The following is a 20,914-nucleotide window of genomic DNA, read 5'->3' as shown; positions in this document are numbered from 1 at the left end:
ATGTGTATTACATCACTTCCGCATTCACCTGTCAGTCATCTGGCAGCTATAGCCAGAGAGAAGAAGCTGATGAAGCAGATCTCTGCTTCATCAGCTTCTTTTGGGGTCCACAGGTGACATTAGGGGTCCTAGAGACCCCCTTATGTCTCCAAAAAGGAGACCTGTCAGTTTGCCTTTTCTTATATAAAAGGGGATTGTTATCCCCCTATATAATAGCAATTACAATAAGTGCAAAACAATAAATATAAATAAAAAAAATAAAACATAAGTAAAATAAAATAAAAGTCATAAAAAAAAGTCATAAAAAAAAGGGGAAAAAAAACCCCAAAACGTTTAACCCCCCCCACCCCCACGTTTACGCGCCTATAAACGTAAATATGCGTCCGGTGCCCCAGCACGCAAACATTACAATTGCGCTACACACGTTACATATCGCCGCGAACGTCACAGTGAGAGCAATCATTTTAGGGCCATCAATCACTGATAACACTAAACTGATGAGCGGTAACAGCTTTTAAAGCGTCGCCTATGGCAAATTTTGGGTATTATTGTTTTTTGAGGTTTCGCGCACGCAATTTTAAGGCTTGACATGTTTGGTGTCTTTTTACCCGACGTCACCCAGTCTTCTATATTTTACCAAAAAATTGGGTAATAAATGTTTTATCATTTAATATAGGGGAAACTTTTTTTTTTAAATGTCGGTCATTTTTCCTTAATATAGTAAAAAAATAAAACCCCCAGTGGTGAATAAATACCACCAAAAGAAAGCTCTATCTGTCCCCAAAAAAAAGGTATAAAATTCATTTCAGTACAGCGCTGCATGACGGAATAAATGTCAGTGAAAGTACCGCAGCGCTGAATAATGAAAAATGGCCTGGATGGGAAGGGGGTTTAACACCGCGGATGTCAACTGGTTAAGGAAGTCAGGTGGCAAGTAATGACTCGCCACCTGGCTTCCTGATTAGCCGGCAAGCGTGTAAAGATTTGCCACCCGGCTTCCAGATTAGCAGGGAAGCCGTCTCCATGCTTCTCATCACTAGATGACGAGAAAGCGTGGAGCCAGCTTTCTGGCCAATCAGGAACGTCATTACACGGCGCCCAGCTTCCTGATGCCGGAAGCTCGGGTTTGGGCTAGGTAGCGGAGCATTTGGGCGAGTACGAGTAGTTGCCAAAATACTCGGCATCTGCACCAATACTAGTATCAGTATCGATGCATCCCTACTGGCAGGTCATGCATGTAAAAGGAGTGCAGAACCCAGGTATCGCATCCCAAAATTCATATATTGGCAGGTCATGCATGCAAAGTGTGTAGGACCCATGGATCCACCCCAAAGTTCATACACTGGAAGGTTACATATGTAAAGGCGTGTAGGACCCATGGATCAAACCCCAAAGTTTATATACTGGCAGGTCATACCACTAGAGACAAGTTCTTAACAGAAGGTGGCCCAATCTGCCTCGGATATGGCCATTCATGGTTATGGCCTTATCTGATAGAGTGGTCACAGCAGAAGCCAACTACCCATATTCCGGAGACAATGGAAATAAATGTACCAAAAACTTTCCAATCACATGTCCCTCAAACAAGCACAGCTTCCTTCCCAGCCATTCCATTGCTGACAGACAGCCCTCAGCCAGTATACAGGCCAATCACCCCCAGCAGAGGAAATCTAAAAGACCATCGCTGCAGATAACCTGCCTCATCTTACATTATAAAAAGATAAACTGTAACTTTAAACGACAACTTGTAGCCAAGGTACAGTTGTCCTTCAAAGCTACCCGAAATTTTATTATCACACTTCTGAATTTCTATATTGATGGTTTGGCAATACATACTGTGGAGGAGCTCCTGGGGGTCCGGTTGGGTAAGGGCCAGGGTTGAATGGTCCCATGGGTCCAGCTGGACCAGGACCAGGAGGACCAGGCCCAATCGGACAAAGAGGACCCTGGAAAGAAAACACGCATAAAATTAGACACAACTGAACACAGACTATTTAAAAGTTCACCAAGAGTTTATAACAGGGTTAAAAGGGTCAAAATTATCATAGAAACAAATTAAATCTACAAAATGAATATTCTGTAAAACAAAAGATCATCTTGCCACATTTGTTATCTCCATTTCAATAAGAACTGCCTAGCGCTGCAGAAATCAATCAGAAATCTAAATGTGCCAGAACAATGACTTCCGCTCTACTTCCCATGTTCAAATCCCAAGACCACACATTATTTACCAAAAGTATGTGGACACCCCTGCAAACTCAGTTCAGGTATTTCCAGTGAGCAGTACAACCAAAGAAAGGCATTTTAGACAACTGTGCTCTGCCAATCTTGGTACCAGTTTGAAGAGGGCACTTTTATGTTGGCATGATTGTCCCCTGTGCACAAAGCCAGCTCTATAAAGACGTGGATTGATGAGCTTCGTGAGGAGAACAGAAGTTCTCTGTACAGAGCCCTGACCTCAACCCTACTAAAGACTTCTCAGATGAATCTGTACACCACAGCGAAGGAAGTCGAGAGGTCATCATTTGTAGTGACCAATTCCATTAATGAAAACAGCAGACAGGAGATACAGAGCGCACAAACTCCAAGCCCAGAGTTAAAAGTACGGCTGAAATCTCTGCACAGTATTTAGAGAACCGCTGTTCTATCAAAGATTGCGACTGGGTTGGAGTGTGTGACCGGCCACATATTTTAATGAAATCACGCCCACTTTTCTGGCAGTGGAATATGTGACCGGCAAAAGGTGAACAATTCCATTTTTTTCAGCTGTTCCAGGGCAGATTGGCATCGCAGATGGTATGTGCAGGAGAACCGATCTGCCCTGAAACAGCTGATCAGTCCCAAAATGTCACTTCTATCCGACCTTGTGGAATGTGAGATCGCAGTTCCAGAGTCTGATAGAAGTGACATTTCAGGAACGAGCAGTTGTTTCAGGGCAGATCGGTTCTCCTGCACATACGATCTGTGATGCCGATCTGCCCTGGAACAGCTGAGAAAGCGTTGGAATTCTTCTCCTTTTGCCGATCACATGATCCACCGGCGAAAAACTGGGCGTGATTACGGTAAAATGTGTGACCAATCACACATGCCACCGACGAAAAACTGGGCGGGATTACGGTAAAATGCAAGACCACGTCACGGGTCACACATTCTAATGCAGTCACAACTTTTGATAGAACCCCGGATCTGGAAAAACACAGGGAAGTGTAATTAACATACGAGGAGGAAAATAATGATTTCATGCCCTGCAAATTTTGTAAGTTTGCCCACCTACAAACAAATAAAAGGTCTATATTTGTTATCATGTGTGTATTTTACATGATAGAGAGAGACTATATACCAAAAATCCCAAAACACATGATACAAATGTTATAAATTGAGCTGCAGTTCAGTGAGTAAAATAAGTATTTGATCCCAAAGCAGAACATGACAAGAGTGAACCAAAACCCCTCCCGAGATGTCTGCAAACCTGGTAACTACCTACAAGAGACGTCCTAGCTCTGTGCTTCCCCACCAAGTACCAAGTCAGGTTCTGCTTGGGGATCAAATACTTATTTTACTCACTGAACTGCAACTCCATTTATAACATTTGTATCATCTGTTCTTTTCTGGGAAAGGTGGGCAAACCTACAAAATCTGCAGGGGATCAAATATTTTCCACAATGTATTACATCGCCTGATGTTCTTTCTGCAGAAGACTTCTGAATTCCTTTAAAAGGAATCAGATTTATTGTTATACAGGTACTGAGAGCAACAAGGCCTAAGGCTGGGCACACATCTTACAAAAGTCTTGCGATGGTTGTAAGGTACTTAAAACGTACGATCTGCCTATCTTGCATAGGCAGATCGTACTTGCGATGATCGCAAGCTACGCCCCTGAGGGGCGGGCTTCCGATGACCGCAATGCCGAACGGGCAGTGCGCCCTTGCGCACACCGGGCCGTACGGCTGTTATCGTACGGACATGCCACAAACTCGCCGGTCGTACGCTGCTCGGCGGGTTTTCGAACATGTCCTTACAGTAGTAGAGGTCGCACGGCTTCCACACACCTTACGATAATCGTACAATCGTGGGATTTCCCGCGATTATCGTACGATTATCGTAAGGTGTGCGGGGACCTTAAAGCAAACTATCATACAGAAGGAATGCTAAAAATGGCAAGAAATAATAAGGCCTAGCTCGTACTATAGAGATTTGGTCTCATTAATAAAAGTACCTCAATTTTTTCTTCAATTAGCTGTTTGGCATGATCGATCTGTTGTGGCGAGCCACGGATGATGAACATTTTAAAGTTGGGGTCACCGTTAGGTGGCGGTTGTCGGGAGATCTCCACGAATGCTCCCGTCTGCTGGTTAATTGCCTTGACGTTCTCCCCACCTGTGAAGCAGAAATTATATTGATGTATTGAGGCCGGGAAAAGATCGTTCAGTACTTGACAAAATGGGAACAACTGAGAAAAGTAGCAATGCATCCAAGGCGACTGGGAAGTGTGAAATAAAATTTGGACTCACCTCGGCCAATCACCAGGCCACATTTATGAGTAGGAATAGAGAATGTCATTTCACCACCAGGAGGTCCCCATGGTCCTTGACCTCTACCCCTTCCCCTGCCACCTTGTGGCATGCCAGGGCCCTGGGGTCCAGGTGGACCACTCTGTAAAAGAAATATAAAATTATGTATACAGAGTCAACAAATAAGTGACCAGATATTGTCCATGTTACTTACCCTCAAACTCTGCAGCAGGTCCCCAATAATCCTGGCTGCATGATCACACCTGTCTGGAGGACCCATGATGTGTGCTATCTTATCAGGACCACTCCCATCATCTGTGGGGATGGAGGCAGAATTACCACATGGATGGCAACAAAGACGTGATTTTTAACATTTTATAGGCATACAGAGCAAGAAAGTGGCATGAATTTAATGGAGAATAAAATTGAGAGACATCTACCAAGCTGCAGAGTTGCTGGGACCTACCTTAATGTAGAAGTGGAACTAAAACCCTACATAGTAAAAACACGCAAACAGTACGTCTCTCCTGCACTAAAAATCATTCTGCAATTCGGGCTTCTCACCTTCATCTGTGCAAGATGCTTTAAAATGCACACCGAGCTGCTCACGCAGAGCTCAGTGTACACACTCAGCGCACCTCTATGCCAGGATGAACTCCCATGTGGGTGTCAAGTCCTCCCAGCCAAATCAAGATAGTTAAAAAGGCCCTGAACCCATAAAAACTGCAGCGATCGGTATTGATATTGGTTAGGTTCCGCTCTAAGTCCCACCGCAAAAAAAATTGCTCCTAGACATTTTATTTTGTTTGCACTGCCTGCAGAACACGTGCAATGCGGCGTACACTCCTAGCTCATGCCCAGCACATACAAGATGCAGGATGCACACGCAAAAGATCACATCAGAGCCAGAAGATGTCAGTGCCACGAACAGAGCGACAAAGAGGAGGTCATTATTGTAGAAGGAACAAAAAAGAAGCGCTACAACCTTTTAAACAACTTTGGTTTAGAGTGTAATATACTTGAATCATATAGGAACTGAGGTGACTCACTGTTCTGCCTTTGACAGTCCCCATTACTCAGTAAGACAACCCCGGAGCCTTTCAGCTTCCCACTGACTATCACCGTCATTTCAATGAACCGCTTACCGACAGTGCTGTACACCGCAGCAGAGCCGCTTCTCTCCCACGCAGCCGCCAAAGGCTCAGCCTGGCCAGCCGAGACCTTTCAGCACTTGACTGTGACAACCAGTGCGCAACATGCTTGGAGCTGCGGCAGTCTGATGCCGTCCTTAATTGATAGCGTCCCCCTTCCAGCCTTTCTCCCCAGGATACCAAGCAGTTCTCTTCATCTGCAGGCACCATCATTCTTCAACAGTAAACAGTGAGTCACCTCAGTTCCTATACGATTCACGTATAAAACACTCTAAACCAAAAGTTGTTTAAAAGGTTGTAGCGCTTTTTGGTTGATTCTGCACACAGGATCCCTCTCCCTGTTCAAGAAGCTGGCACACCTAAGGCCTGGTTCACACCTGAACGTTTTGTAGCGCGTTCAACGCTCGAACGCTCTACAAAACGCTCAAACATCTAAATCCCATTGTATTCAATGGGTCTGGTTCACACCTTGCCGTATTTCCTCCCGTCCGAACGCGATACAAAACGGCCTACGCCCAAAGAAGTACATGTACTGTTTTGGTCTCGCGTTTCCATTGGGATACAGCCAAGTAGCCTTCGGAAACGGGCGTTTGTTGCGCGTTTTTTTACCTTGAATCGCGGCGAACAACGCGCATATTCAATACGCCTAGGTGTGAACCCAGCGTAATACCACTAACTGCATTTAAACACCAACCCAATTTCACAGTTGCGCGCTTACCACGCGTTTTTGTTTTCGGTATTTCCATTATTGTAGAAGGGCCCACTAGGAGGGTAAATGTGACGTAATGTGCGAGCAGTAATGTTCCACATTCACAAGCTTTATTTTACCCTTCATTGCTGTACTAGGTGCAGTCTCTTTACACAGATCTGGGCTAATCTTTAACAGAAGCAAAATTGTGTCTTTCCCCAAAGCCAAATATATCTGTATATTAAAAAGGAGAACTATGAGGTGAGTGCTTTTCACTCACCTCATAGTTCTAGCCGACCTGTGACAATGAGACTGTCACAGGTCGGCTCAGTAGATCGGTAGGTGAGCGAACACATACCGGCGTTTGCTCACTTCTCGATCCTGTCACGGCTCTCTCCCGTGACAGCTGGATTCCCTCCTCCCCGATCCGCCAGCGCTGACTGGTGGAACGGACGTGGGAGGGGACGGGTACAGCTGGCTCTGCCTCTAGATAGGCAGAGCCAGCTGTCATTCACGCAGCTGGGCGGATCGACATAATTGTCGGGATCCGCTTCAGCTGCGGCGTCTCAGTATACCGTGAGCTACAGATTGCGGTATACTGAGCTTAGGGTGACGGGAGGACGCTAGTTTGTGTCCTCCCGTCACCCCGAGAACTATGGGGAAAAGCCCTAACCCCATAGTTCTCCTTTAACTGCGGGCCATACCCACTGCACACACAGTTCATGTCATGTAAGATCACATCACACCGATGTGACCTTTTGCGTGTGAATTCAGCATCTTATATGTGCTGGGAATGAGCCAGGAGTGTACACCGCATTGCACGTGTGCTGCAGGCAGTGCAAACAAAATTTAATTGTTAAGAGCAATTTTTTGGGGGGGGGAATTACAGCGGAACCAAACCAATATCCATACCTATCGCTGCCGTTTTTGTATGGGTTCAGGGCCTTAAACTTATCTTGATTGACTGGGAGGACTTAAAAAGAACTATGAGGCGAGTGAAAATCACTCATCCTCATAGTACGAGCCGACGTGCGACAATGAAACTGTCACACGTTGGCTCAATAGATCGGGAAGTGAGAGAATACATAGCGTCGCTCGCTCACTTCTCGATCTCCCTGCAGAGAGCCTTGACTGTCAATCAACGTTCCCTGCAGGGATTCTTCCCCGATCCTACAGCGTGAGTGGAGCAACGAACGAGTGGGAGGGGCCGGGTACAGCTGGCTCTGCCTCTAGATAGGCAGAGCCAGCTGTCACTCATACAGCTGGGTGGACAGTCACGTCTCCCTGCAAGGATTCCCCCCCTCTCCGATCCTCCAGCGCTGACTGGGGGAATGGACGGGGGAGGGGGCGGGTACAGCAGGCTCTGCCTCTAGATAGGCAGAGCCAGCTGTCCCTCACGCAGCTCGGCGGATCTTGTCAGTAATGTCGGTATCCGTCCCGGCTGCGGTGGTCTCAGTATACCGTGAGCTGTAGCTCACGATATACTGTACTTTGGGTGACGGGAGGACGCTAGTATATGTCCTCCTGTGACCCTTAAGAGAACTATGGGGAAAAACACTTACCCCCATAGTTTGGGATTTGGGCATACACTGGGCTCTGCATGAGCAATTCAGTGTACATTTTAAAGCATCTTGCAAGTAGCTGGCCAGCAGAGAGAATACGGGCCTCATCCACCCCAAAGTAATTTGTACCCCGAAAAGAACTTGGGACAGATCTTGACAGAAATAGGACCATAAATTAGGACTTTTTTGGTCATCATGGATACGATTTCAGGAGAGTCCTCAAACAGGGCAGTAAGTGACAATTATTCACAGAGTAATACTGGTGAAAGAAAGCCCTCCTCACCTTGTTTAAATTGTATGCGGACACCAGCGTCGTTCTGAATTTTTTTAATCATCTCACCGTTGCGTCCAATCACCACCCCCACAGAATGCCTTGGGACGGGTACCTGTAATAAGAGTTAGAGCGATGAAGACACACATCCTTCGGGCCCGCATTCTGTACAGGAAACTCATTTGCAACTTACATCTATTCCTCCTCTGGAACCATATTCGTTTCCTCCTCCTCCTCCGCCGCCGCCTCCTCCTCCTCCTCCACCACCTCCTCCTCCAAAGTTACCCTGATCTCGTTCTCTCAAGAGATCCATAACCATCTCACAAGCTTGCTGCATGAGGAAAAGAAAAATCAATTAAACACATTGGAGCCCTTTCAGTGCAATGTAAATCAAAAAGGTAAGAGCAAACCCAAATGAAGTTTCGCTCACTGCTCTGTCACAGAGCTTATGATGCATTACTTAAAAAGGGTCTCCTTATAGATGGACACCACAGTACTTACCCCATACAACAGCCAGCATTTTACATGCCATTCATAAATTCAGGCTGTGTTGGGAGGGAGCCTGTAGTGTCCAAAAGACAAACATAATATATTGCAGCATCCCAGTTCTTAGATGTAATGGCTGCATTAGGTCCACCTTATGATCCTGCCAGTAACCCTTTCCATCCTGGGATGACCTGGCCATTCCACAGAAACTGTCAGAAATTCTAACAGTGGGTGGCCCCTCCCGCGTAAAAAAAAGGTGACTACTGAATTGCCTTTTGTTGAAAAAGCCAGGCCGAAAGGTGACTGCAGCCAATCAGCAGTCATACAGGCTTCAAGCCCCATACTCAGCGCCTGCCGTGTACTATCTGCTACATTTATGGTCAGCTTTTTGTCTAATAAAACTATTGAGCAGAACAGAAAGTGCGGTTTATAAAGAGATCAGCAACAGGGATGCAATCAGCCTAGCAACAACGCAATCCTGTGTTACTGGTTTCAATGAGAGATTGCATGGGAATTTCCCATTTTCCCAGGAATGCGTCGCCCCCTGCTGGCGTAATACGACCGACGCCCCCTGCTGGCGTAATACGACCGCCGCCCCCTGCTGGCGTGTATATATATGACCTGAACATTACCTGCACTTTGAATGGCTCTCCAACAATTCGAAGAGGCTTGTCCACGTTGGTGCCCTGGGAGGCATCTTGAATAAGAATCATCTTGACCCCGGCACGCTCCTGGAATTACATTGCATTGTTAGCAGCAGCTACAGAATTAGTATTTCTTTAAAAGTAGAAGGAAACCACATATACAGTTCCCTAAAAGTTCGGATTTGTCTCCCCAAAATCATGTCTAAAGAACGAAAGCTGAGTGGCGAGGGCAGCAGGACAAAAATGAACGTTCTTTTACAAAGGTTTCTTTAACTTTTTGGGTTAACCAATAACGAGGATTGGGGTAGATATTAAAGTACAACTGGGGCCAAATCCATCAGATCACATACCTGTAACTGTTTGATTGTTTCTCCACCCTTGCCAATAATCAGCCCAGCTTTTCCGGCGGGGATCATGATCTCTTGTAGGGATCCGTTCTGTCCATTGGAGTTGTCATGAAACTGGCTAGGAGGTCCCCCGCGACCACGCGCAACGATTTCATCGAGCATCATCTTGGCTTTCCTGAGAGAGAGAAGACCATACGAGGGGAAATATTAAAGAGTGACCGTAGTGTCTGTAATGTTTGTCAGGAAAACTCTACATACAAGGCATCAACGGCTTATCGTTTCTTATGCACGTGTTCACCTTAAAGCCGCACTCTTTGGAGACTTCCGCACAAGGCATTACCCGCAAGCTTAACATTTGCCTGCCTTTATGCTGTTAAAACGCAAACTCCCAAGTGTGCATGCAGTAACAGAATCTGCAAGAACGTCCACGTCCGACACGGTTGTGACTACTTAGGACAGCAGTTCTCAACCTGTGGGTCGCGACCCCGTCGGGGGTCGAATGACGATTTGCCAGGGGTCGCCCGGCAGTCTCCCGCTATTAGATAGCGGCTCCCGGCTGCCTGGGAGAGAAACACTTTCTCCCGGAAAGGTTTACTCTGCTCGATCAAGCAGAGTAAACCTTTCCCTGCAATAGTTTTTTTAATTTCCCTTTTCTGACATCAGGGCCACCGTAAGTTAGAAGAAAAAAAAAAAAAAAACCACCATAGGAATGCATAGCTAGATTGCTATTGGCTATATCACTTTGCAATAGCCAATAGCAAACTAGCTATTGCACCCGCCCTATGCTGCTGTCAATCAGCAGGGGGGAACCTGAAGTTCTCCATCAGGTCATCTTCTAGTGATTGACAGCAGCAGTGGGCGGGTGCAATAGCTAGTTTGCTATTGCAAAGTGATATAGCCAATAGGAATCTAGCTATGCATTCCCATGGTGGTGTTTTGTTTTTTCAACCTGTGGGGTCGCTGTGTGACTACTGCTGTGCTAGGGGAGAGTCCTCCTCAGCCCTCTCCTAGCACAGCATTGTCAGTTCTCCCGCCACGCCGCCAGATGTCGTTGCAGCAGCCGCGTCATCCCTAAATTTTACCGCTGGGGGTCACCACAACTTGGCAAATGTTACCAAGGGGTCCTGGCCATAGAAAGGTTGAGAACCACTGACTTAGGAGCTGGACGCCAATGTGCATCATCAGCATGAGATTAAGTAGTTTTATGGGCAGCAATTGTCAAACTTCAGAGATCTTTCCAACTGCAACTCTGAGCTACAACGGTCATCAACCAAAGTAAATAACGCTAAATAAGAGGAAGTATAAAATCTATTATGTGTAAGTCTACAGAATTGTAACAGATTAGAACTGAAGATAAAAAAATTTGATTTTGCAAAAGCCTTATTGTGACTTTGTTTCAAACTTTATATAATGAACATTAACCGTGCTGACCTAGGAGAGGCACACCGCTACTCTGTGCCCACCAGCAATGGTGCCACCACATAAACAGCAAGCACTCCAATCACTTCAGAAGAATTGCACCAGTGCGGGTAGGAGTGGCGTTCTGAACATAAAAAACAACTTACAAGTTCACCTTTCCCCAATCACCCTTGCCAATGGAGCCGACTCACATGAATCTAATGCGACCAGATATGGGCAGGAGAATCGATCTCGATCGATAGATAAGAGAATCGATCTCGATCGATTAGAGATAGAGCTATAGATAGAGATAGATCTAGAGATATATTATACAGTATACTACCGCCTGCAGCTGTAAACTGCAAACGCTGCGATAACCTGGATGCAGAAGATCTGTGTCCAGGTGCGATCTTCTGCAGCGAGTCACAGTATTTGCGATTACAAGTGAACAACCTGCAAACAGCCACGGGGCAGAGGCAGCTGTCATGGCATTGTAAAGCTCCTCCGGGTCACAGCTGATTGGACGAGTCACACAGAGGAAGTGTGAATTGGGCATTGAAAGGCTGCGAGAACACCAGACATAATGCTACATACACATACATAGTATACACATGGCATACAGGCCGATACTTACTGAACTGAATCTTGGGAACCAGTTAATGACACAATTCTGTCTGGTAACCCTCCACTGTCTGAAAGAAATAAAAAGGAGCAAAAACAAGGGGAAAAGAATTAGCACACATGTAACTGCTATTGCTGCAACATGGGTTGTTCAACCCTCCGATTGGTAGCTTTAGGTATCACAGACAGGTCTCATTTGCACAAATAATCCGGACAAAAGAAGTCTAAAGAGAAAAGGTCTTACCTGGAGAAATCTGAACTTTACATCCAGACTCTTGCTGGATCTTATTTATCTGTTCCCCACCACGGCCGATGACTGGAAGAGACACCCAAGTTAGTTATATACAGGTGAAAGTAAACCGCTCATACACTCAACATGCAAAAAGTGAAGGTGTAGTAGAAGCTGAAGCCTCTGTTCCCCACACATGCACCACCAACTATGTAAGGGCCGTCTGACTGGATATCCGCATATTACAAAGAATGTACCATTAGATTGTATAGTGCATGGCCAGCTTCAGACTAAAATAAATAAGAGTAAAATATGAATCTTTCAATCTTAATAGAAGACTGCAAAGCCCGATCATGTGACCCGTCACATTACTGGCTCTTCTCCAATCACGAAGCTCTCTACGCTCAATGGACTCCATGGGCCTTCGCCAGCTACACACAGCGGCCTAGTTTTTATGAATGGGATGGGCTACATTGTGCATATAGTGACATCAACTGTTATAAATTGCCCCCATAGGCCCCTTTCACACGGCCGGTCCGATTGGGTCCACCTGTCAAGCGGACCTGATCGGATGTCCAACACAAGTCTATGGGCAGCCGTCTGTTTAAACCCAGTTACCTCCATCTAGGTCCGGTATAACAAACGGAACAGTGTTCCATTTCGCCGGACCAGGGGTAATCTGATGTAAACGGACACGTGTCTGTTTACATCTGATGCCTCATAGACTGGCATGGGGTCCACTAACTGCAGTTTTCCCCTCCATACAGCTTTCCTGATGGGCCCGTGTGAAAGGGGCTTTAGTCTTCCTTTTCTCTTACGTCACGAATTTGAATCTTTTCCCACATCACAGTAGCAACTATATTTAGACTCTTCATCTGTGTGCACATGCCCTCTGTAGCCAAAGTAGACATTCATGACTTCCTGTCCTGAAGCCATATACATCCCATAAATATCAGAGATGACAGCAAAGAATGACGCCTCACGGCAAGCTTCTGCGAGACGGCCGCAGCAAGACCCCTCTCTGATATCAGTGCCAGTTGGCAGAGCCCACCTGAGTACATTACGGACTGTGAGAAAAGATTTGGCGGCATGACAGGACAGGTGTGGGATACAAAACGGAATTATGAAGATTCATTCCATTAGCTTTCACTATCCTGTCATTGCTTTAGGAGAAGCATCATGAAGTAATGAGTCAGAATATATCAAAACACTCACTGAGTCCGACCATGCCGTCTGGCACATGATACTCTTCAGTCACCGAACCCGACCTACAAGCAGAAATTAAATGATTATATTCCCGATTCTCCAGAGGAGGAAACAAGACGACAAATTATAATACAGGAGACAGCGGCTTGAAAATCAGTCTTACCGAGGACCGAGGACTGGAGTAAGTGGCTGGGCTATAAACAAGACAAAATTAGATTAATAACATTCAGCATTGGCCTAACACACGTTATCTCACTGAAGCCAAGAGCCAGTTCAAAACACTCAACCCGCGTAGTAAATAGAATACTGAGGATGAGGATATTATATACATTGAGGGGAAATTATCAAAAAACTGGAGCAGTTGCCCATAGCAACCAGCTTCTCACTTCTGTTTAGCATTAAAAAAAGAAAGAGGCCAATTGGTTGCCATGCACAGCTGCTTCAGATTCTGCAAGCTCCACTTTTGATACATTTCCCTCAGTGGATGGGAAGGGGAAATTAAGGTGTGAGAGTGTTCTGTTTATTAAAGCCAATGCCACTTCCATGCCTCTAGACCTGGGGTAGCTAAACTTTGGCCATTCAGCTGTGGTGCAACTACAAATCCCATAAGGCAAGACTGACAGCCACGGCTTCCAGAGTAAGATGCATGATGGGATTTGTAGTTTAACCACAGCTGGAGTGCCACAGATTAGCCACCGCTGCTCTAACAGGGCAGCACTAGGTGGCTGGGCTAAAGAGGAATTTGCAGTGTACATACATATAAAAGAATGACTGTGAAGATTATCAGATTCAACTTTGCTACCCCTGTATGTGGCTTGTGAGGTGGGAGAAGCGCAGCTTCCATCAGAGGTCACAGGCAGGTATTTTGCTTATGAGCTCTGGTACGCACTAGCTGCACGGTAGAATGCGGTGTTTTACCATGTGGCTAGTGTCCGCTGAAAAGGCAGCTGTGCTCTGCCTTCTTACAACTCATTGTCAACTCCGAGCCTGATGAAGGGGATCCTGCGTGGTCCCGAAAGTGCTCGCAAAAGGAGACCGCATGCATCAATGAACACTTGGCTGTAATCATCGATTTGGTGTGCTGGTGACTTTTTGCGTCATCATACAACGCAAGACACTGAATTTTTTTCTTGCAGTGTACGCACTGCACGCTCCAGTCAGAGCCCCGAACAGCAGCAATGTGTACTGCACTTGCCTAGACCCAATGGTGCGGTTAAGTGCGCTGCGAAAAAAGCAGCATGTCTGTAGATTACACCTGCGTTGTAGTGTGAATCGGGCACAAAGAAAACAATTGCGGTGACCGGCATCCTTCAGCTGCTGAAAAACATCAGTCACCGCTATAAAGTGAACAAGCCCTGAGACAAACAAGAATTCCTCTGTGGGCAGAAAAAGGATTTATAGGAGGTGCACCGAAATTAAAAGGTCAAAACCGAAACAAAAAAATTCAGGCCGAAACCGAAAAATTTTATTTTAACTTTTTCAAATATTTTTATTATAAAAACTTTAATTTTATTAATTCATGTTTTATTCAATATTTTTTACTGTTAGGGGCTTTGGGGAAATATTGTGGGTCTAAACAGACTCCTGATATTTCCCTTTTAAAATAGAAAAAGAGATTGAGAACACAGAGTCCTCAGAGACACACAGAGCCCTCAATCTCTTTGTCTGCAGCCCCTGTCATCAATGAACAGGAATCCTCTGTACTGAGTGTTCCTGTTCATTCATAACATGAGGACAGAGTATGTTTACTATAACCACAATCATGAATGAACAGGAGGGATGTAGATCACTTCCCATTCATTCAGAATTGGGGATATAGTAACCATACTCTGTCCTCAATTATTTACAAACAATCAGAGATCACCGACTGCCTGTACCCGCTCTCCTCTCTGACACGTTGTCAGAGGAGGCTGAGTGGTGCGGGGAGGAGAGATGCCGGCCGATCACAGAGCTCTCCTCCCGCAGAGCTCGGCCGCCTGTGACAGTTTCTCTCCTCCCTGCTGGGCGCTGCCGTGTCCCAGCGGGGAGGAGAGAAACTGTCACAGGCGGCTGAGCGCTGTGAGAGAGAGAGAATAGGATGGATGCACCGGTGTATCGGCCAGAAAATGCCACTTTTCGGCAGCCTATATATCAATGCTACCCTAGATTTAAACCCTCTGTTGTCCAAAAGTCATTTTGCAATGAAGCTTTTATTCTGAATGGTGCCATAAGCAGTCTGGCTAAACACACATGTAACAGATTCATGCCACACACACATACAGTACCTCTCACCTCATGGGTTATGGGTGCACAGCTAACAAGAGGTGCTGCCAGTAACACGGAAGCCAGCAGTCCAGGAGGTAAATTTACTGCATAACAAACAAATGTAAAGTTTCAAGGGCACACTGGACCTCTTACTGCACGCTGTGAAGAATTGTGACTGAGGTCCTTGCGTGCCCTCAAAATGTTGCATCGGTTGTTAGCTCTTTTGCTACAAAACAGCTATGCTACCAGTGGACTGCAGACTATTCCTTTGGCTAGAAGTATAGATACTCAGCATGTGTGATGTAACCCTAGTGGGAGCCGCACTGCCTAAACACACAGTAAGGCAGCTTGGTTGCCCTAGAGCAGGAAGTGCCCAAATCAAGAAGGGGAATGTTGCACAAGCCCACATTACAAAAGGTAAGTCCCCGAGCATAAGTGAACGAGAAATGCAGCCATTAGGAGAACAAGATTCAGAAATTAAATAAATAAAAGAGCCGTTAGGTACCTGGTAACTCAGATTCCATGAATCTTCCAGGACAACAGTCGAGAGACATGCTCCTCCCATCTGAAACAGGAAACGCGTCATCTACATCAAATAGAGGGGGGGGGGGGGGGGGGGAGAAAAGACATATAAAATAAAAATAAGGAACAGTACTATAATAACTCAGCTTATACAAGAAGCAAAAAGAACACACAAGCTTAAATTTGTTCTAATGACCAAGACACGTCTTTCCACCATCGGGCGGGAATCCCTACTGTCCTAGAAGATTCTTGGAAACTGAATTACCAGGTAACCAACTCAGCTTTTCCCCAAGTCATCTTCCAGGACAGCATTTAAGAGAACAGGCAAGAACCCATACTCGCATACTTAGAGGGGGCAACTACCTGCAAGACCTTTCCTCCAAAATCCTGATTTGCAAACATCCATTCTGTAGTGCTTGACAAACCTAAGGACGCAGGTCCAGGTGGCTGCTCTGCATAACTGATCTGGGGTGGCCCTTGCTCTTTCTGCCCAAGAGGAGGCCAGAGCCCTGGTTGAATGTGCCGTAATATTTTTTTAATCTACATACGCCTCAGAAATGGCCAATCTAATCCCTCTGGCAATGGTACATTTAGATGCTCCAACTCCCTTTATTGGACCTGAAAAGCACAAATAGAGATCGTAGGATTTTCTCCAGTTGCGGGTTTTTTCCAAGTACTCCAGGACGCACCTTCTGACATCAATTCATCTTTGTTGGCAGGATTGGAATAGAAAGAAGGAATGATTACTTCTTGTGTTCTGTGAAACGCTGAGGCCACCTTGGGTAAAAAAAAGCTGGGTCTGGTTTGAGAACAATCTGGTCTTGCAAGATTGGCCATGGAGGTGTAAATTCCGCTGAATCTTCTGGCTGATACTATGGCTACCAACAGGGCCGTTTTCAGTGTAAGCACTTTAAGTGAACATGAATCAAATCTGTGCAAAAAAGGGGATTAAGGAATCCTTTAAGAACAACCGATAAATCCCAACGCAGGAAACGCCTGAAAAATCGCTTTCAAGACCTTTTTTACCAATGCCCCTTCTGCAAGCCTGGTTTCCAAGAAGGCCGACAACGTTGGAATTTGAACTTTGAGGGTATTGCACAATGAGCCGTTTTCTGCTTCCTTCTGAAGAAATTCAAGGACTAAAGCCACCTAGGCCCATCCCACCCCCCAATGGTTGTTTGTTTCCCATGAGGTGTAGGTGTTCCAGACTTTGTAATGGGTAGCTGAAGTTGTCGCTTTCCTGCTGCTTAACAGGCGTAGATACCGCCCTATCATCTGCATGCGAATAAACGCATGCATGGGGCGCTGCGTGTGGGCGAGCCGTTACCGCACAGCAATCGTGCACAATACCGCAAGGATGGCCGGGCGGTCAAAGAATCGCACACCACCGCCTTTCGCGCTGGCATGCCATTATTGTCTAATGGAACTTCAGTCGCACCAGGCAGATTGGGCCGTTTCCCGCCGCAATAATGCCGGTCCAATCGCACATAATCGCGGTTGAAAACACGGCACGGTGCGTGTCGCGAAAAAAAGGTAAATGTACCTTTTTTTCAGCGACCACCACGCGGATATAACTAGGGCTGCAACAACTAAGCGACATAAGTTGTCAACTTTTTCAATAATCGATTAATCGGCTTCCGATCAGTTGGCCCTGTTCACGGCTCCACACATGCTGCGCGCCGCACCTTTTCCCCACCTCAAGCTCTCCGCTGCCAGACCCGCCCGCCCGCATCCACGCCGCACCTCCTCCCCGCCCACATCCACGATTTAACTTAATAATCGGCTAACTAATCGATTTTGAAAATAATCGTTAGCTGCAGCTCTAGATATAACCCCATTGAAATCAATAGGGCCGCGTGGCGAACGCAAAAGGGTAAATTCACTTTCCCAAGTAATTTGGGAAAATGGAATTACCTGCACAAATCTGGTCCCCTCTCCCTCCCTGCTATATTTACCTTTCAGTGAACGGTCCTCGTCATCCGCCAATATGGGTGTATCTATACTTGTGCCATGTATTCTGAATTTCGCTCGCAAAAATGCAAGCACTTGGTCAGCGCAGTCACCTGACGGCACTGACCAATGAGAAACTCTTGGCACTGCTAAACACAGTTTTTTGGTTAAATTTTTTTTTTCTTTTTTGTATCAGGACAAGTAGATCGGCCCGTGCTTTAGTCCTTGGACAAGTATTTTTTTTTTCCATTTCCACACCCCCTTTTATCCCATAGTTCTCTTTAGGCTCACGGGAGGACATATAACAACTTCCTCCCGTGACCCAAAGCTCAGTATATAGCGGGCTATAGCTAGCTATATACTGAGAGCACTGCAGCTGGGATAGATCCCGACAATACTGTCAAGATCCACCCAACTGGCTGATTGACAGCAGCCTCTGCCTATCTAGAGGCAGAGCCAGCTGTACTCGACCTCTCCCACGTCCGTTCCTCAGTTCCACCAGTCAGCGCTGGAGGATCAGAGTGGGCAGGGGGGAATCCCAGCAGGGAGCCGTGAGTGACAGTCACCACTCTCCGCAGGGAGATCGAGAAGTGAGCGAGCAACGTATGTGATCGCTGACTTCATGATCTATTGAGGCGCCGTGCGACAGTTTCATTGTCACAAGTCGGCTCTAACTATGAGGATGAGTGAAAATCATTCACCTCGTAGTTCGCCTTTAATGGCTCTGGCTGACTCCATAGCCTGCAGACAGATTCTGTCACTAACCACCATTGGAGAGATTGTTTCACAAGATCTGACAAAGCAAAGACAATCCAGCAAGATCAAACTAGTACCACTCAGGATATTCCGTAGGTGGCGTAACTGGTGAGGATGGCACGGGTAAAGAGGAGCAGGTTGTGGTTGGACTTGCGCTCCTTGCCCCCACTCCTGGTGCTCGCATCCCTTGCTGGTGTGGTCCGCAAGGTCCTGGTCCGCCTGCTTCGGAGCAAATGCTGCACCGCATGTAGCATGACCGAGCGAAGAAATCGCTTCCCAGCGATTCGGAAGTACCCTCTGCCCCGGAAGTGTTCCACTGTCACATCCTGCCGCAAACCTCTGCCAGAACTTCGGCTCAGATGCCGAATGGGCGACTCTTGTCCAGGTGACAGGACAGTAGGAGGAAGACAGTTTTCGGGAGGGGGGCAGACGCCGCAACCAACGTCCGCTCGCACAAACCCACGTGAGGCATATGCTGTACTATAACCGAGGCATGCTAGCACTGTTCCATTTTATTTTAGTATGGATGATGCGTTTCCTGTTTCAGAAGGGAGGAGCCCATCTCTCGAATGTTGTCCTGGAAGATGACAAAGTCACACACTAATATTTCATTGCACTGCCTTTAGCTTTGATGTGGCATCGTTTTGATAAGTTCATACAATGTCACAACATTTATTTCCATCCAGCGTTCTTAATTTTTCACCAAGATCTTGTAGTGATGGAGATTCGGACCTCTGCGTAAACTCTTCTCCAGCACATTCCAAAGATTCCCAATCGGGTTAAGGTCTGGACTCTATGATGGTCAATCCATGTGTGAAAATGATACCACATGCTCCCTGAACCACTCTTTCACAATCTGCCCCCGGTACCAGCGGTCCAGTTTTGGTCGCCGGTACTGAGAAGGGATGTCCTTGAACTGGAGAGAGTCCAGCGGAGGGCAACAAAACTAATTAGGGGAATGGAGGACCAGAGCTATGAGACAAGGCTCTGACCTTAAAACATGTTTACGGTGGAATTAAGGAGATTAAGGGGGGATGTGATTTTCATGTACAAGATGTTCAATGGTGACAGCAACATCGGCAACAAACTGTTTGAGATTAACTCCATTACAAAGACTAGAGGCCACCACCTAAAGTTGGTGGAGAAAAAATTCCAGCACAATGGGCGAAGAGGGTTCTTTACAGTAAGAGCGGTTAAGGTCTGGAACTTACTGCCATCGGCAGTGATTTCAGCCAAGAGTGTAGATTTGTTCAAGAAACGTTTGGACAATTTCTTGAGGGACCGTAATATCCAGGGATACCAGTATCCCTAAGAATGAGATGATGCGTGGACCTATATGGATTGGACTTGATGGACGTATGTCTTTATTCAACCACAAATACTATGTACCATGTACTATTTACTTAGCTAAATCCAGGTGGTGACTTTTTTTGGGCCAGGCAGTGTACAAGCACAGCCCTTCAGCAGAGGGGCAGTAACTTGCTCCAGAAGTACATGTCCACTGTAATCCAACATTCTAACATCTGTCAAGCTTCATTACTAAAAAAGGTTCCACAACAGGAATTAAGACAAATGGCAACTTAACCATCACTGAACATCAGTCGGCGTATTTGCCAGTTTCACAGCCTCTTTATTAAAGCTTTAGATACAAGAAATGCCTGCAGCAACCCGACTTCTGCGATCAATATCACAGAGTAGAAGAGTGTAACACACGGCTTCTGAGGGCAATATCGCAGAGTAGAAGGATCCAGCACACGGCTTCTGAGGGCAATATCGCAGAGAAGAAGGATCCAGCACACGGCTTCTGAGGGCAATATCGCAGAGTAGAAGGATCCAGCACACGGCTTCTGAGGTCAATATCGCAGAGTAGAAGGATCCAGCACACGGCTTCTGAGGTCAATATCGCAGAGTAGAAGGACCCAACACATGGCTTCTGAGGTCAATATCGCAGGGTAGAAGGACCCAGCACACGGCTTCTGGAGGTCAATATCGCAGAGTAGAAGGATCCAGCACATGGCTTCTGGAGGTCAATATCGCAGAGTAGAAGGATCCAGCACATAGAAGGATCCAGCACACGGCTTCTGAGGTCAATATCGCAGAGTAGAAGGATCCAGCACACGGCTTCTGAGGTCAATATCGCAGAGTAGAAGGATCCAGCACACGGCTTCTGAGGTCAATATCGCAGAGTAGAAGGATCCAGCACACGGCTTCTGAGGTCAATATCGCAGAGTAGAAGGATCCAGCACACGGCTTCTGAGGTCAATATCGCAGAGTAGAAGGATCCAGCACACGGCTTCTGAGGTCAATATCGCAGAGTAGAAGGATCCA

General features: G+C 46.4%; 1 protein-coding gene across 1 annotated transcript in view; it reads right to left on the bottom strand.

Moving 5' to 3' along the window:
- The window catches only part of KHSRP (KH-type splicing regulatory protein), a 43,155-nt gene that overhangs the window by 7,547 nt on the left and 14,694 nt on the right, over nucleotides 1-20,914 (bottom strand). The window contains exons 4-16 of the mRNA XM_018565702.1: nucleotides 18,708-18,735; nucleotides 13,285-13,290; nucleotides 13,124-13,176; nucleotides 11,924-11,995; nucleotides 11,693-11,750; nucleotides 9,664-9,835; nucleotides 9,302-9,400; nucleotides 8,377-8,514; nucleotides 8,196-8,298; nucleotides 4,726-4,826; nucleotides 4,512-4,653; nucleotides 4,217-4,377; nucleotides 1,837-1,946 (exon numbers count right to left, since the gene is read on the bottom strand). Coding sequence (XP_018421204.1) covers nucleotides 1,837-1,946; nucleotides 4,217-4,377; nucleotides 4,512-4,653; nucleotides 4,726-4,826; nucleotides 8,196-8,298; nucleotides 8,377-8,514; nucleotides 9,302-9,400; nucleotides 9,664-9,835; nucleotides 11,693-11,750; nucleotides 11,924-11,995; nucleotides 13,124-13,176; nucleotides 13,285-13,290; nucleotides 18,708-18,735 — 1,243 coding nt within the window. The remainder of the gene's footprint in view (nucleotides 1-1,836; nucleotides 1,947-4,216; nucleotides 4,378-4,511; nucleotides 4,654-4,725; nucleotides 4,827-8,195; nucleotides 8,299-8,376; nucleotides 8,515-9,301; nucleotides 9,401-9,663; nucleotides 9,836-11,692; nucleotides 11,751-11,923; nucleotides 11,996-13,123; nucleotides 13,177-13,284; nucleotides 13,291-18,707; nucleotides 18,736-20,914) is intronic.

The sequence above is a fragment of the Nanorana parkeri genome, unplaced genomic scaffold, assembly GCF_000935625.1.
Source record: "Nanorana parkeri isolate BGI_ZX_2015 unplaced genomic scaffold, ASM93562v1 scaffold874, whole genome shotgun sequence".
Taxonomy (NCBI): Eukaryota; Metazoa; Chordata; class Amphibia; order Anura; family Dicroglossidae; genus Nanorana; species Nanorana parkeri.
The sequence above is the reverse complement of the archived record's forward strand: the minus strand, read 5'-3'. Positions and strand labels throughout refer to the sequence as shown.